The 16,515-nt window shown below is 47.5% G+C and overlaps 5 protein-coding genes across 5 annotated transcripts; 4 read left to right on the forward strand and 1 right to left on the reverse strand.

Moving 5' to 3' along the window:
* Nucleotides 1-1,484: 1,484 nt before the first annotated feature.
* Nucleotides 1,485-3,116, forward strand: J7337_003391 (uncharacterized protein; the record flags this gene model as incomplete). The annotated part of the gene is made up of 6 exons (XM_044821107.1): nt 1,485-2,016; nt 2,060-2,148; nt 2,223-2,303; nt 2,492-2,613; nt 2,677-2,951; nt 3,004-3,116. 6 exons carry the CDS (start codon nt 1,485-1,487, stop codon nt 3,114-3,116), a joined length of 1,212 nt encoding a protein of 403 aa, XP_044685407.1.
* A 3,379-nt stretch (nt 3,117-6,495) lies between these two features.
* Nucleotides 6,496-7,853, forward strand: J7337_003392 (uncharacterized protein; the record flags this gene model as incomplete). The annotated part of the gene is made up of 3 exons (XM_044821108.1): nt 6,496-6,897; nt 6,958-7,250; nt 7,337-7,853. 3 exons carry the CDS (start codon nt 6,496-6,498, stop codon nt 7,851-7,853), a joined length of 1,212 nt encoding a protein of 403 aa, XP_044685408.1.
* A 470-nt stretch (nt 7,854-8,323) lies between these two features.
* On the forward strand, nt 8,324-10,281 carry J7337_003393 (uncharacterized protein; the record flags this gene model as incomplete). Its single annotated transcript, XM_044821109.1, has 6 exons — nt 8,324-8,493; nt 8,554-8,628; nt 8,692-8,745; nt 8,798-8,868; nt 8,927-9,138; nt 9,847-10,281. The coding sequence occupies 6 exons, from the start codon at nt 8,324-8,326 to the stop codon at nt 10,279-10,281; spliced, it is 1,017 nt and encodes a 338-aa protein (XP_044685409.1).
* A 715-nt stretch (nt 10,282-10,996) lies between these two features.
* J7337_003394 (uncharacterized protein) lies at nt 10,997-11,452 on the forward strand (the record flags this gene model as incomplete). The annotated part of the gene is made up of 1 exon (XM_044821110.1): nt 10,997-11,452. One exon carries the CDS (start codon nt 10,997-10,999, stop codon nt 11,450-11,452), a length of 456 nt encoding a protein of 151 aa, XP_044685410.1.
* Nucleotides 11,453-12,257: 805 nt separating this feature from the next.
* On the reverse strand, nt 12,258-15,815 carry J7337_003395 (uncharacterized protein; the record flags this gene model as incomplete). The annotated part of the gene is made up of 3 exons (XM_044821111.1): nt 12,258-12,306; nt 12,333-15,207; nt 15,260-15,815. The coding sequence occupies 3 exons, from the start codon at nt 15,813-15,815 to the stop codon at nt 12,258-12,260; spliced, it is 3,480 nt and encodes a 1,159-aa protein (XP_044685411.1).
* Between the last annotated feature and the right edge of the window lie 700 nt (nt 15,816-16,515).

The raw sequence follows: 16,515 nt of genomic DNA on the forward strand, positions 1-16,515 counted from the left end.
ATCGTTAAGCAAATGGCTGAGAGCAGTTGCATACCTGATATCTTGAAAGGTCAATAAAGTTGTCGTCAGCCACTAAGCTGCCTAGTGCCCTATCTTAATGTGCAATAACGAATGGCTTGATGACTTCTTCACAGCTCCGAAGCAGCATAGCACCCAGTGAACCTCTTCTGTGCAACCTTGGCTGCCTCCCAGATCACCATAGGTCTCGAACAACGTTTGATGCCCAAGACATCATCAAAGGTTCCAAAAAACGTTCCCGGGGACCGCGGGATCATGCAGCTTCCTCTTTCTTAAAGCATCGCTTTGACCGCCGTGAGTGATTATGCCGTGGCAGCCTTCCCTTTATAACGATGACGTATGTAGCAGTTGCATGGTCCCTCGGGTCCCACGGCCTGCGTTGACGTATTAGATGGTGTCCTTTACGAAGCTACTGTAGGGCTAGCTATACATAGGTCAATTATTAGTACCAAGCATGCATGGACGGGGGGCCAGCCTTTGATCTGCATGCATGCGTTTGTACCTGACAGCCCAAAGCCCATCTGCCGTTTCCGGGTATAATACGATAGCAACATATAGACAGTTCAGCCTAGCAGGGAACTTTATCCTTCCAAACAGGCCGCCGGATGAAACATGTAAGAACAGACAAAACTTTCTGGCTAGCAGTTAACTCCAAATACATCAATGTTGTATGAAAACGACTGTTGCAATTGTCGAATGGCATCATTTGTAGACGTTGAGTGGGGTTCTCCATGGCGTGTACCTGAATACGGAATAGCAGCCCGGCATTTGCGACAGTTGGAGCTCGGAATCATATGTATAGTGCTCTAAAGTCTCACTTCAACATCAAATGCTACATTGTATAATCACCCTCCTCGGAGCCCGTCATCCCACGTCGGCAGAATAAATTAAATGCAACGAAATAAAGAATCTTTGCGTGCTGTCAAAGTATGAATTATGCGTTTCTCGCTTAAATGACCGTATGTGGTCATATTACGCGCTGCATCTGAGATGCATCAAAACATCGGACGATGGACCATTGCCTTGGGATCGTCATCCTGGTCCGTCGGCCCCGTCTATCCGTCCACTGTATGTCCCGTGGGGGCGGCTCTGCTCCCCTGTTGGCGTGTGTGTGCGCCCGGAGCCTCAGCCTGAACCAAACACGAGCGACAGGCACGCGATAGACTTCGGTTCTCGGCTGCGGCCAACTTTAAATAGCATATCAGGTATCACACTTCACGCAGTCCGTGGGCTACGGGTAGAAGAATGACGCGTAGAACTTTACTTCGTTGGCAGAGATATAGTAGCCTCGGTTCAGGGGTTAGAGAGAATAGTTATATGTCATAAGTCCCGGCCAAATGGTTTCAAGGCCGTAGAGAGTATGGCTGGTAACAGAGACTCTTGAATCTTTGTCTGGGTATTAGCTCATCCTGATCAGTTCCAAAATTCACCAATTTACTTCGACTTTCACTTCATTCTCTGTCACTATGAGTTTCCGATTCCCTTATCACGAAACCCCGTCGAAGGGCAGTTTCAACCGCGATTTCAATGATGCAGAGAAAGGCCAGAACGACACCTCAGGAATGGCACTTGCACCACTGAGCAAAGTCTACGCATCCGAGAAAGCAAACGGCCATCTCACTGCCTTCCCTCCAGCTCATGATGGTAACATGTCGTCCGCCACCCAATCGACCTCATCCTTTCACAACTATAGCAAATCGGACTCCTCGTTGCCGGTTCTTCCAAAGCAAAAGATCACACAGCCGGCTTCAAAGAAGCAGGAGCCCAGAAAGAGCACCCTGTTCATACTTTGGTTCAACACATATAAGCGGCTTTTCGTTTTTGTCGTCACGCTCAACCTCGTTGGCATCATTCTCACCAGTGTCGGCCAGTTCCAATATGCTCAGGACCATCTTGGTTCCATGGTTCTTGGAAACTTGCTTTTTGCTATCTTGATGCGCAACGAGTTGTTCTTTCGGATCCTCTATATGGCATTTATCTACGGACTAAGAAGTGTAGGTCAATGAAAGATATCGTGATTCGATCTACTGACGCTCTACAGTGGGCGCCATTAAGAATGAAATTGATGGCAGCGTCGTTTTTGCAGCATGTTGGAGGAGTGCATTCTGGCTGTGCACTCTCCGGAACTGCGTAAGCAACCCTTGTGTACATGATTCCACCATTTGCTGACTTGTTGTAGTTGGCTCGTGTATTACATCGTACAGATTCTCAGTCACCGCAGTATCCGTGAACCTGCTGTACTCATTACCGGGGTTGTCACCGTTGTCTTCATCATAACGTCCGTGGTGAGTGCATTGCCATGGGTTAGAAAGTATGTCGAAGCTTGTCTTGCCCATCGAATCGTACTGACCCTGCGTCCCAGTAACCACCACAACATCTTTGAGCGGTACCATCGATTCGCCGGTTGGCTAGGCTTGGCTGTGAGTCATGGCCCAGGTCCGTCCGTATATTGATAATATTGACAGAAGTATAGGCAACATGGTCCTTCGTCGTTTTGAGCAACTCATATGATGCCACTAGCGGCAAGGATAATTCCAATGCGCAGTCCCTGATCACCACGGAAAACATCTGGTTCACCATCTTCATGACGATCTTGTAAGTGACAGCATCTCCACCAGCTTTTGAAAAGGAATGACTACTGACATTGGTATTCTTTAGGATCGCTCTCCCATGGGTCACAGTCCGACAGGTCCCCGTCGAGGTAGAAATACCGTCATCCAAGGTCGCCGTCCTCCGTTTCGAAAGGGGAATGCAGCAAGGACTTCTGGGACGCATTGGCCGCTCAGCCTTGATGGAGTATCACGCTTTCGGCATCATCAGCGAAGGACGTCATTCGCCTTATCATTACATGGTTTGCGGTGTTCAAGGCGATTTCACAAAGAGTCTCGTTTCGGACCCGCCTAAAAAGATCTGGACACGAGAATTGAAGTTCGGTATGAAATGCTCGCTAGGTAATATGTCATATCAAGTGCTAATTATCTGTAGCTGGAATTGGTCACGCTTCGGCCATGTTCAAGAGGGGTATCCGTGTCTGCACCGGAACTGGCATTGGCGCTGCTCTATCAACATGCATCCAGAGCAAGAACTGGTATGGCTGACCATATCTACAATCAACAACGGCTCTTGCTAACGGTCTATCCAAGGTTCCTCATCTGGATAGGTTCTGACCAATACAACACTTTCGGATCGACGATCTCACGTCTCATCCACGATAACATCGAGCCAGACCGAATGATACTATGGGACACCAAAGAACGCGGGGGTCGACCAGATACAATGCAGCTCCTTAGGGATACCTGGAACAATTTCGGTGCCGAGGTAATCTTCATCACGTCTAATATGAAGGGCAATGATGAAATGATGCAGGGATGTCGTGAAGGTTCGTACAACTCCAGGCTTTCTCCTGAGTTTCGCTGACAATTCATGATCGGTATAGAGGGAATGCACGCTTTCGGCACACTATGGGACTTCTGAGCTTACCATCCTTCAAATCCTCTTACACTGCCACCTTAATGCACTTAATGCTTCAGCACTGACCATGTCTTTGACGTTTCACTTTTACCTGAATAGCACAGCTCATCTACCATATTTTCCTTTGTCCGGACCTTGAAATCTGTTGTTGGTTTGCTTGGCTGGTTTTGCTTTCCCGGAGTTTGCGACGTGACACGCACGGCTTTACGTGATTAATTAGAGAACATATGTATAGACAATTCAATAGACATAGAAAGGATGCCAATATAACTACCTATGCTGAAATCTCCATTACACGAGGAACCAAGCTCGCTAAGATATCCGAGTGACTGGCCAAAGGTGCTCTCTTTTAATTTCCTGCTTCTCTCAGTTTACGTGCTATTCTGCTTCGATCTTCAAGTACCAGAAGCACATAATCCTTGAAAATTAATGCCGGTCGCAAAGAGTCGGCTTCGATATGCCGTTGCCTCAGTGTCAGATATGAAAGAAAAAGGGAGCAACCATTTCTCATATTCTACCTTAGCGGTTGCCCAAATTGCCAGCCCTGCTTATATGCCGGACGGAGATACGCAATAGTGATCGACGGAAAATCATGCTACCTACGCAAAGTAAACCTGAAAGCCGAGGTCAGTGAGAATAAGTCTTATTAAGTTGCTTGACCGTTACGCGCCACGTCCGGATTAGGAGAAGGTCACTGAATGGCCGTTCTCCATGAAGGTAATGGCCCATTAGCTATGGACGGCCGGGTCAAAACAATTTTGGCCCTTACGCGTATCAGATCATTCCCAAAACAAGGAAGCGCCGAGGATGACTGTTGGCTCTAAGCGACGGTTGTCCTTTAGGCTTACTGGCCCTCTCATAGGTCATATCAGGGATCTGAGCGTTAAAGAATTACGGCGGAATGGCAGCAATTTATTCAATCGGGCAATGCTGTCCTATTTTTAAACCAACCTCAAAGTAATAACCAGCTGTATCGATCGACTAAGGAAGGCATTTCATACAACAGACATTGCAGAAAACGACTTGTTATTATCTCGACTACTAGTATACACGTTCTATAATCCGTAAACCTGCATCAAATCCTTGAAGGAAGCATCCTCTAGCAGCTCTCTCGCGATTAGTCGATCCTGAGGAAGATACGAAAGCCCTTTGCGTAGTACTGATATCACAAGTGTTCTCTCTGCTTCATCAACGCCTGGTCGTAGCCGCGCTACCCTGGGTTCAAGTGAGGCCGCAGGATCCAGCTCATAGTCCTGATCGTACCACCAATCACTACTGACGACCCCTGCCTTGTTAGTTAGAGTGAACAATAAACATAAGTGAAGTTAGAGAGAAGACAGTAAAACTAGGTATCTTAAGTTCACACTCTAATATTAAAATGAAATCTTAGGACCTATAAAAACAAAGCTATAAAAATTTAAGGTGTCTAATTGGCTAGATCTAGTGATTCTCTTTAGCCATTAGCTATACCAGTGCCCGGTATTCAAGCGCAGTACAGTATAGTATAGTGCGTAGGACTATAGCTTTATTGTTAGTAGACTTAGCAGTGCACTCTAATTTTCCTAGGATGACAGCCCTGCCTGTCAGCATCAGGGTCTAGTAGGTTACCTTCCAGGCAGTAGGGAGGGGCCCTAAAGCATGGACTATACAGGATACTATGGAAGAGTTCCCCGATCCGTAGAAAAGAATAAAGCCCATATACAGGTCTGCTAGAATACACATTTAGCTCCACATGTCAGTGGCGAAGGTCGGGTCCTGATCATGAACTCTCTCGGGGGCACAATAAATGGCAGGTGACTGATTCAATTGCAAGTCCGAAGTCGCCGAGAGATACATTGTCTCCAATCAGACTCTCATCGACCTTCATTGGCATGACAAGTTCACCTGCCTTCCATAGGTCGAAGGCTTCACATAAGATTCGCGCTACTCAAGTCTATCAATTCTGTCAGATGAACCGTCCTGGTGGAGCGATGTAATAAGTTGACTGACCTCTATGGAAAAGAACTCGGTGGTCACCGCGAGATCCACGAAGGACGAAAGCTTTTTAATAGAATACGGGATGGGAGATATCCTGGATACACCTGGCGATTTCTGTTTGCATCTTATGTTCATGCTCACTTGGCTTTTCAGGCACCATAATCTTGAGCGCCACATCTTTTTTCGCAACGTATCGTATGCCATCTCTGCTGTTGACAATCCTCTGGGGCACAGCTTGTGCTCGATTCGATACTGGTTGGCCAACTAGAATATTGCCGTTCTATGCTAGATATATAAGTAATGCGCCGAGGTTTTTCTTATATGCCAACTTAGCAGCTACGTAGAAATGGGCCCGGCTTATACGCTTGTAGACGTGCCAATCCCATCTAAGTGTCCTAAACACCGGCGCGATGCAGGGTAGGCTTGTCCCCAGTTTCTGCTGAGTCATAGCGTTGTCTTGGCAGCACCGCTCTTCGGAGGCTGAATCATGACTTTTACCTCAGTCCTCGCTTGTAACGGACATCACCATCTAAAACTCCGATCATCAACAGCGTAGTCAATACATCGAAAGAACTTATAGCGGATACCAAATAAATCTTTCTTTCTATAATGGAGCGCCGGTCCAAAACTCGAGCGACGCTTGCCTGTCTTCCTTGTCGCAACCAGCATCTCAAATGTGATGGCACACGTCCTACTTGCTCCCGATGCCAAAGCCTGTCCAGAAACTGCGCATTTCCCGAATCGCGTCGAAGCGGTAGCTATAAAGCAAAGTCAAGAAAAACGTGGGCTCAAGATTTCCAGCCGCATAATTTGACACCCACCGATAGCCTTACATCGCTTGATCCGGAACTACAACAGCCACCATCGGAGTCACTCTCAAGCTTTGGAGTGATGGAGAGTCAACACGATGGGGGAATCGAGCTTATCGATTTGTATTATGAGAACTTTCACCCTTGTCATCCTTTTATCCTGCCGAGGTCAGCTCTTTAAGCGAGGTATGCCGCTGGATACCCTAATATTCAGCATGTCATGGCTGCTGTTCAACATATTGGCTCTTTCTACACGAGCAACCCTGCCATTGGAATCCAAGATTCTCTTTTGGGGCAGACGGAACAGATAGATGGATTCACCGTGCAGGCGACCCTACTCACGGCATTGGCAAAGAGCATGTGCGCGGAGCAGGGCCCTGCCGATGAACTACTATTGAAGGCAATGCACCAAGCAAACCTCATTGGCATGGATACCAAGGCACTTGCAGACATTGTTTCTGAAAGCGATCCGGTGCTCGCAGAAAGTTGGAGGCGCACAATGTGGATGTTGTACGTGAGCGACGCAAACTTTGCCGTTATCCGACAGGACTATACCTTGAGGCTGAAGGACATGAGCTTCGACATGGAACTACCATGCGAAGATAAGGAGTACAATGAAATGGTGATTCGCCCGGACATATCCCAGTATCAATGTCTTCATTGCTAAACTGAAACTACAAAGCTCATCCCGCCGACAAGAACGACATTTGCAGAGTATCATAACCGCGAGTACGACATGCAAGAAAAATCGTTTTCTTCGTTTGCATACTACATCGATGCAAGTGTAATATTTGCTACCACACTCCACGCATCGCTCAAGTTCAAGACGACATCTAAAGCAGAGACACTGTGTGATGACCTCGAGGCCAAGATCGCTGGCTGGTTTGCCATGCTACCGCCAAGTAAACGAGATCTCGATGTTCGGCCTGCCTTTTTGGATCAGCTGATTTTCCAATCACATATGATGATGTACACGTAAGAGAAGAAATCGCATATGTTTTTAGCTAGTTGCGCAATCGAGCTGACCCAAAGAATCATAGATGTCTCGCTTACATACACAGGCCCTTCTCCACCCTTCGATATGACCCTATTGAAGCAATCTCAAGCTGTGGGTCGCCTCCCCCTCCGCTGTTCTTAGGAATCAGCGGTGGAAGCGGACTGAACCGTCAGTCACATCTGCAAAAGCTCTTGCAAGCCATCCGCAAGCAGAACCAGTGCCTTATCATCCTTCCCGCCGGCTCAGCCCAGCTATCCCCTTTCGTCATCTGTATGGTTGCCTGCTGCACCATTGCTCACCTCGTAGCTTGCAAGTCGGCACTACCAGAAGATGAAGCCGAAGTAGCCCGATCCCGGATCCGCGTTTGCCTTGGCACGCTCAGGCATTATGAGGGCATATGGCCGAGGGCCAAGAAGATATTACTAGAGCTCAAGAGAATCGCCAATTCCATTCTCCAAACTGAGATGGTCACCTTGCAGTTTCAGTCCGCCTATACTGAAGTCTCTGCAGGTCAGCAAGACACCACCATTGGGGATTTATTTGAAGAAGAGTGGCTTGATGCTCTGAGGGATTTGACATGAGGGGAGAGATCGGAGGACGTGCTGTATTAGAGATCGTAAAATGAAGCTGTAGTGGCATGGACTGAGCTGATGAGTAAACAAATGAAAAATATTAAAGAGCAAAAGCGGTGCTAGAGCTTTCTCGGTGATTTGTTTTTCTATGTATCATCTAGTCTACTATCAATAAAAGTGATAGACCAAGTACGTACTCGGACATCTGTTCGCTCTCTTCCCCGAAAGTGGTCATCCATGGTGAATTGCTTCGGCATAAGGGGGGGGCTCCACCCAAATCCCGAATTGCCTAAGGGCGGGGCGAAACCCTCTGGTCGTCCCGAATACCCTCACATTAATCGGACTGTATTAAAGAAAGCAGCTGAAAGTTCGGACAAGAATTTTAGTATAAAGCAAAACACGTAGACTACCTCATATCTTGAGAGGATGCAACACCAACATTTCACACACTTTAGAGTCATCATCACTACCTTGTCAGCATGACAGCACAGTATTTCCGGACCACGGCCCTGGGCACGATTGTCAGGTTAGCAACAAGAAATCGATTCCTCGCATTGAAGAGCTACAAATATGAGTATCCCGAGGAAGCAAGCAGCGAATCCTCACACTCCAATCCTCAGATCGAGGATGGTTGCATACTTGTTGGATGGTAAGTGATGAGTATTGCTCTGTTAATCTTTCTTTCTGCCTTTCTCACGCCAGAAACCAGGAAATCAGACGATGATCCCGAGAATCCTCACAATTGGTCTACGATGAGGAAGACTGCGGTGGCCGCCTTGATCTGGTAAGTTTATATCTGGTTCAGTGAATCCCTATCACGTGCTGAAACTAAAACTCTTTTCAATAGCTTATACACTTTTACCATCTATTGCGGGTCGTCGATTTACGTTCCAAGCGTCGGGTACGTTGAAGATTTGTTACATATGAGGACGGTACACTAAATCGGCGTGTAGACAAGTCATGCAAGAGTTCGACGTCACAGAAACAGCCGCGTCGCTAGGTCTCGCTCTCTACGTTCTCGGATGTGTGTTCTTCTCAATCACCGCTATGATATTTTGATATAGGCTGATGATAATCTACAGATGGATTTGGGCCGCTTCTTTTTTCTCCGCTCAGCGAAATCCCCTACATCGGCCGTAACCCGATCTACATTATTACTTTTGCCATCTTCAATCTTCTCTGTATTGGAGCGGCATTGACAGAGAGCTTTGCCGGATTCCTTGTCATTCGTTTCCTGCAAGGCTTCTTTGGAAGCCCATGCCTCGCCACTGGCGCTGCGAGCCTCACCGACATGGTAACGCCTAATCTTCTCAAGTGCCATCGTACTTTCTAGCGACTAACTACCTGCTGAATAGTTCTCCGTCATCTACATCCCATACAGTCTAGCGGCGTGGTCAGGGGCTATGTATTGTGGCCCGGCACTTGGCCCATTGCTTTCAGGCTTCTCAGTTGTTGTCAAAGGGTGAGCTACTCCTGATTTTGTAAATTTGGACCTCTTCTAACCAGCAATAGATGGCGATGGTCTATGTGTGAACTGCTGTGGCTCTCGTGCTTTGTCTTCGTCCTCCTCGTTGTCTTCTTACCCGAGACATCTACACCGACGTTGATGTACCGCAGATCGAAACTACTGAGCGAAGACGCTGGCTCGGAGAAATACATTGACGCAACGTCCATTGCGTTGAGGGCGGTGAAACCCAGGGATGCCATAAAAGCGGCGCTGATTAAGCCATTTGAGATCTCCCTCAAGGATCCTTCAATCGCGTTTGTGAACATTTACGTAAGCTGCCTTGACAAAGTTACCTGTCTTACATCTAACCCCTCCGTGAAGACTTCCTTTACTTATGGCATATACTACTCCTTCTTCGAGGTTTTCCCACTTGTCTATTCCAAGATCTATGGGATGAACCTAGGAGAAACAAGCGCTGTTTTTGTATGCGTTTTAGTTGCGTGTATTATTGGCATCATATGGTACCTATGTTGGTATCGTTTATGCATCGAAAAGCGATTCAAAGCACTCGGATCATATGATATCCCCGAGACCTTCTTACGCCCTGGGCTGCTTGGTGTCTTTGGTGCGCCAATTGGCATGTTCTTATTTGGCTGGGGCGCTAGAGAGTCAATTCCCTGGGAGGTGCCAACGATGGGTATTGTCATTTACTGCGGCTTCTCATTTGTTGTGGGCTCTGGGATCTTCATCTATCTCCCATTGGGATATCCTCATTACGCGGCTAGTCTTTTCGCCGCCAATGATGCTTTGAGAAGTTCGTTTGCCGCAGCTGCTATCCTGTTTGGTAGGCCTCTCTACCTGAACCTGGGAATCGGGAAAGGCTGTAGTCTATTGGGCGGTTTGAGCATACTTGGTATTGTTGGGTTCTGGTATCTCTTCCGCTATGGAGATCAATTGCGAAAGCGAAGCAAGTTCACAACCGAACAGTAGATGCAGACGAGAAGGATTACGATGAGGGTCAAATTAGACTATCCGACAAGAAATTATAGTAAGACAAATTGCAATTCTTATTTACGATGCACTTTTAGAATCTGAGTCAGGCTACGTTTTGTGGCACGTCAGTGCATGCAACCTGTACTAAGTTTATTGTTTACACAGTAACCGTTAACGATACATTAGGCATGTATTATCAGGGCCTCAGCAAGAGCACAATGGACAGTGAAAGCAAGATTGCTGATTCATACATTGGCATTAAGCCATTAACCGACAACATCACCCAAAAAGAGCATGTGGGCGGACTTGCGGAGCCGCACCATGTCGACAAACTGTTGTACCCGCCCAAAGACAAAAGGCCGGGGTATCGGGGCCAAGGTCTGGAACAAAAAAGGCTTAAGTTACCACTTAATGCCTATCAAACCTCTAGCTTCGGGCTGGACTATATACCCGAGCCTCCGGGGTGTTTTGTCGTTGTCTTCTGTTCAATGGTCCAATGCAGCCGCCTTGGGCGCCTGTGTGGACTTGTGCCTAATGCATATATAAACACCTTCATAGGCCATATTGATTAACATTCTGTGTTTTAACAACTCTCTATTCCCGTGTGACTCTAAGTTAAATAAGCTTTTTCTGCCGATAAGAACTCTCACCCACAAGTCTCAACTGTACTCCTCTAAGAAGCCAATCAACATTACATATCTACTCTATCATTATGTCTCGAACTCTCATATACACACTCACACAGGAACTGGACTACGATATCGAAGAAGTCTGGTCTATATTCTCCAAGTTTGACGACGTCGCCGCATGGTCACCAATGGTTGTCCAATGCACGACAGATGGTGAAGGGATCGGTTCAGTCAGGTATGCGGTAACCGACTCAGGCGCCCGCTTCAATGAAAAGCTCGAGATTCTTGATCAAGAGTCGCATATCATTAGCTACAGCTTCGAGGAGCCTGTGCCGTTCCCAGTGATCGGCCTGTACGGGATGCAACATCTAGAAGCAATTGAGCCGGGCAAAACGCATCTCACGTGGACTGCGGAGGCCGAGTCAATCGATGAGGAAGTGAAAGATACGGTTGGCCAACAAACGCAAGGTCTTGTTAAGGCTTCTCTTGCTGGACTTGTGGAATTGCTTGGAAAACGCCAGGAGGTGGTACAGAATTAGGAGGCCTATAAATATGAGAGCAGAATGTGTAACTAGGGTTATTTCTTGCGGTAATTAAAAATCAGCTTCCCGGATTGCCTTGTATCAGATCAAAGACTAGTACAGGTTATGAATTTGCATGAAGTGGTCAACTATGAATCCTCAGAACCATCTGTGATGATCCAACAGTCAGTCATCACACCATCTAGCTTTTCAGCCAAAAGCAAGACCTTAGGCGATTGTGAGGGTAATGAGTATATTGACCGTATGTGTTTATTGGTGTCCTTTACCTTTGTGGCCTGGGCGCTGAAGCCTCTTTTAAAACCCGAACCTTACTGCAGTGATGCTCCAACTGTCGGACTCGTCATACTCAGGTGGATCTAGAGCATGCGATCTCGGACATAGTTGAAAACCTCTAGTAAAGCATTCTGCGCATAGAAACATGAAGGTTTTGCACTCCTCACAACGAAATCTTTGGTCATCCCGTACACTTAAGGTGCAGACATAACACCAGAAGAAACTGGGTTCGCAGGCTACAGTCTCCGCGTCTCGAGGGAGAGGCTCCAAGTTGAGAAATGGACCAGGTAGAGTGCTGAATGAGCCGCTGGCGGTACCGTGGAGAGCTTCCTGTGTTTTCAGTAGTTGTATCAAGTCTGGTTTATTAGAGCGTTGAGCCCACCAGAGCAAGTCTCGGCCGATGCTGACTCCGTGTTGTAAATGACATCCTTTGGAGAGGAGGAGTTTTGTGACCTCCAAATGCCCATTCGCCACTGCTGCGAATAAAGGGCTCAGGCCCAGCCAATTTTCGGTGTCTTTATCGACTGAATCAACGGAAAGGAGTAACTCTACCATGCCAAAATATCCGTTTCTTGATGCTATAAACAGAGGCGAGAATCCATACGTAGTCTTCTGATTCACAGAGACACCAGGCACTTCGAGAAGAAGCTTCAAGAGTTCGACGTTGCCCTGAAGCGTGGCGGCATGTAAAGGCCTCTCGCCTTGCAAGTTTGAACATGCGACAGTTCTTCCTGCACCATGGGAGAGTAGTTCCTTGACAACCTCACTGGATCCTCCGACTGTCGCCGCCAATAATGTACCGCTACCACAAGCCTCGATGATGTCAAGAGCATTTTCCGCCCCATAATCCAGTAGTGCCCTCACGACGTCTGCATCCCCGAGGAGTGCTGCAACAAACAAAGCCGTCTCACCCATTTGATTGGAAACTGAAAGGAGTGTCTGAGCCCCAAAGTTGAGCAATTCGCGGACGACAGCCACATTACCCAAAGCAGATGCAAGACATAAAGGCGTGTTCAGTTTCTTGTTCTGCATTTCCAGAAGACGTTGGTGTTCTGGCTCTGAGTATTGAAGTATCAACCTGATATAACTGGCGTGACCAGTTTTAGACGCCACATGTAGTGGTGTGTTGCCTTCCTCGTTCTCCATCAACATCGACTCCTCGACGCCTGGGCGAAGAAGAATACTAATGATCTTATCGCGCCCTGTCACAGCGCACGCAAGATGAAGCGCCGTGTCGCCATCGTTGTTCGGAATGGACAGTGTCGTTGCTGCACCGTGCTCTAGAAAGAACTCCACTAGCTCGATATGACCTGAAGATGCTGCAGCTTGAAGGGGCAATTCCCCGCTACACGATTGAATAAACAAGGAAGAAACGGCCCCAAACTCGAAGAGAACCTTGGCCATGTCGATATCACCGTTCTTAGCTACAAGCATCATCGGCGAGGGTAAGCTGCACTGATCATCTGTTGCTAAAGTGGCAGGCCCATTCTGAAGAATAAATCTTAATACTTCAGCACGGCCAGCTAATAGACATGCGTGGTGTATAACATTAGCGCCATCCACGTTTCCGATCCTGACATCAGCTCCCTGCTCCAGTAAGTACTGGTAGCATCTCATATTGCCCCCTTCCGCGGCAGAATGTAATGGCGTGATGCCATACTTACTCCGTGATGACCAGTTGACATTCGACTCCACCAGGATCCTGACAATTTCTTCAAAACCCCAGGATGCTGCTGCGTCGAGGCATGTCAAACCATTGATGTCTGTTATGTTCAAGTCGGCACCGTGTCGAATAAGCATATTCACTAATTTTGCTGAGCCGGATAAGCACGCCCAAAAAATCGGTGTGCGTCCAAGAGCACCAATCTCATTGACCTCTGCATCGTCAAACAGATGATCTGCCATTTCTATCCACCCTTTATGCAGTACTAGTTCAAAAGGGCGAAGCCGCAACTGAAGGTTTGACTTCGAAACCGATACTGAGCCCTGACGTTTAGCAATGTAGTTTCCTAACGCGATATAACAAGGATTGTTCCTTTTCAGAAATGCCTTTGAAAGGTCTATAAGCGATGGATCCATGAAGCCTAAGTTGGCGTGCCGAAAACAGAAAGCCGCCGCATAGAGAAGGAAGCTTGTCGGATAAATCTCAGAGTCTTCATCCTCTTCCCAAACTTGCGGCAAGCTCAGATATTGAATGCAACTCCGTGCTATGGCTGTATGATGAATCGTTTCGCATTCCATGTTTGTTATGTCCTTGGGTTGCATCCAGAGTGGGGCCGGCAGATGTTCAAGAAGATATTGGCGTACGGAGAAATGTGGTATGTGAAGTCTCCCATATTCTGGCGATGAATTCTTCCGGTCGTGGACTTCCACGAGGGGGCCGCAGAGTCCAAGTATCTCGCCTGCAATATACTCGTCGTCGACATTCTCGGGGTAATCGTTAGGGTCCAGTTCTTCAAACTGATCGATTAGCACAGCTTTAACGACTGCATAGATAGGAAGAGAGTGGAATGTGAATGCAGTCCAACGCAGAAGAGCCAAGGTTCGATCTCTGTCCTGATCCGACATGTTCATGATCCTACTCCAGTTTTGATCATAAAGGCGATTAAGACCGGAAGGTGTATTGCTCACCACTTCCTGGAGTCGCTTCTTGCTCATTGTGTTTCGCAAAGACTGCTCTTGCATTTTGATCCACAGAAACTGTCCTTGACACCGATCTGTCATGGACTTTGAGATAGCTAACCGCAGATCCTCGCTTTTGCCAATGAGCTTCCTATTGACGACCGACTGGGAAAAGGTGGCTGTGTCGGCCTGAACATCATTCGTACCGATTCTGTACTCTAACAAAGTTTCTTTATGCTCCACAAGAGCCTCTCTGATTTCAGGCTCGCCTCGACTTACGAGGAGAAGCTTGACGTCGGCGCCTGCCATGGCACCTATGATGTCTCGTAAGAACCTGGCAACAGATGCGTCGCCATTGCTCAGCTGACAACACTCATCCAGTCCGTCTGCGACGAACACGCAACCTGGTACTGCTGTGATCATTTGCTTAAACAGGGCAACCAGAGTTCTTCTAGAGGCATGTTCGGAGGAGTCATTCTCCCAGGCGCGACGAATACATTCAAATGCGTTGTTGGTCTTTGCAGAAACTTGACGTTGCCATGATCTCAGAGCGGAGAATGGATCTTCTCGACTTTCGTGATCAGATGTGAAGAAGAAATGGGACACAGGTGTTTCGAGGGCCTCAGATAAGTGGTGAACGATATGAGCAGTCAAAACGGTCTTTCCAAATCCTGCAGGCCCGTTTATCCATAGCACACTTGGCCTAGTTGAGTCCACTGGTGAGAGCCACGACTTAAACGCAGGTCTTTCAAATATCCATTCGCATGTTGAGTCGACGCGATTGGCCAAGGAATCTTCGTATTTATCGTTTGGAGCGGATTTTCCGAGCCATGATAACACATCGCGCTGCTCTTCAACTTGTTTGTCTTAGCCAAGTGATACCGAATAGTGTGAGGTGGCAAGACTTACACTTGATCCCCTTCTCGATCTTGGTTAACATTTGACGAATATCCTCTACCCATGCTGTGCTCTCCAATCCTTCAAATTTTTGGCTTTTGTCCTCTGGCGAAATCAGATTATAAAGTTGCTGCACCAGCTTCTCAAAGACGTCGACCTGCTCGGTGCGATTCTCTTTTCCACCAAGGGCCCATTTCAATCGCTTGCCTCTAGACTGTGATAACCCTCCAAACTGCCCGCTTTGTAATCTGGTTCCGGTGCGACTTCTTTGGAGCATTGACTCATCGCAGATAGTCTTTGCTATGATTTCCAAGATGCTCTCAATCAGATTCGCCCTCTCTTTGTTGTCGAGTCCACGATGGTGATCGGGCTGTAGTCGCCCATTGGAGATGCCAACACTGACTCCCCATTGTTCAAATCGAGCTCTAGCCGCTCGGAAGCGTGTATCCAATACATGGGATTCAGAATTCGACTCGCGGTAAGTTTGAAAGCGAGAAAGCGAGTCCAAACAGACGCTAAAGAGACCAGCGAGTCCGACAACACCAACGGCGAGGCCGGTCACTTCCATTTTGTCGAAACTGTGAAGATTTGGAAGAGGATAAGGAAAATTGTCGGTGAGACTACGATATTCTTGTAATCAGCCAATTATGCATCAAGACCTAACAAGGCTCTCAGCGAGGCTTCCAGGTCGCATGTTGGGCCGCCACAAGGCAGACTGCAAGACGCTCATAGTCAACAGCCAATTGGAAGCAGAGTAGTTGCATGTCACTTAGCAAATTATGCCAGTAAAGAAAATACCTGCTAATCGATATCTGCGGCTGAAAATAGAAACACGAAACAGTAAGTAAATTTCCCCCTCCAACTCCCAGCACTTTCTTCATTCTGTACCAACCAAGCATCTTTGCAATGTCTGATCCGCTTTCTGTGACAGCGAGTGTTGTCGGCATTGTAGGCGCACTGTTACACGGCTCTAAGCGACTCTATGAATTTATTGACTCCCTCCAAAATGCCCCAAAGGACATCGCCGCGCTATCGACTGATTTGAGAGCCCTGTATGAGATCCTTGCCCATATCACGAATATCCAGGATAAACTATCTGGCCACCTCGACCTCTGCGCCAGCATAAAAGCGCCCTTGGAAAATTGTTTGAACATATTTGACGAGTTCACTTCCTTGCTGCAGGGCTTCACCCAGACCTCAAGAAATGGGACCGTCCAAGTCCGAGTCTGGAAGCAAATGGCCTGGGCATTCAGAGATAAGGAAATCCA

Source organism: Fusarium musae, chromosome 2, assembly GCF_019915245.1.
Source record: "Fusarium musae strain F31 chromosome 2, whole genome shotgun sequence".
In the NCBI taxonomy this organism is placed as follows: Eukaryota; Fungi; Ascomycota; class Sordariomycetes; order Hypocreales; family Nectriaceae; genus Fusarium; species Fusarium musae.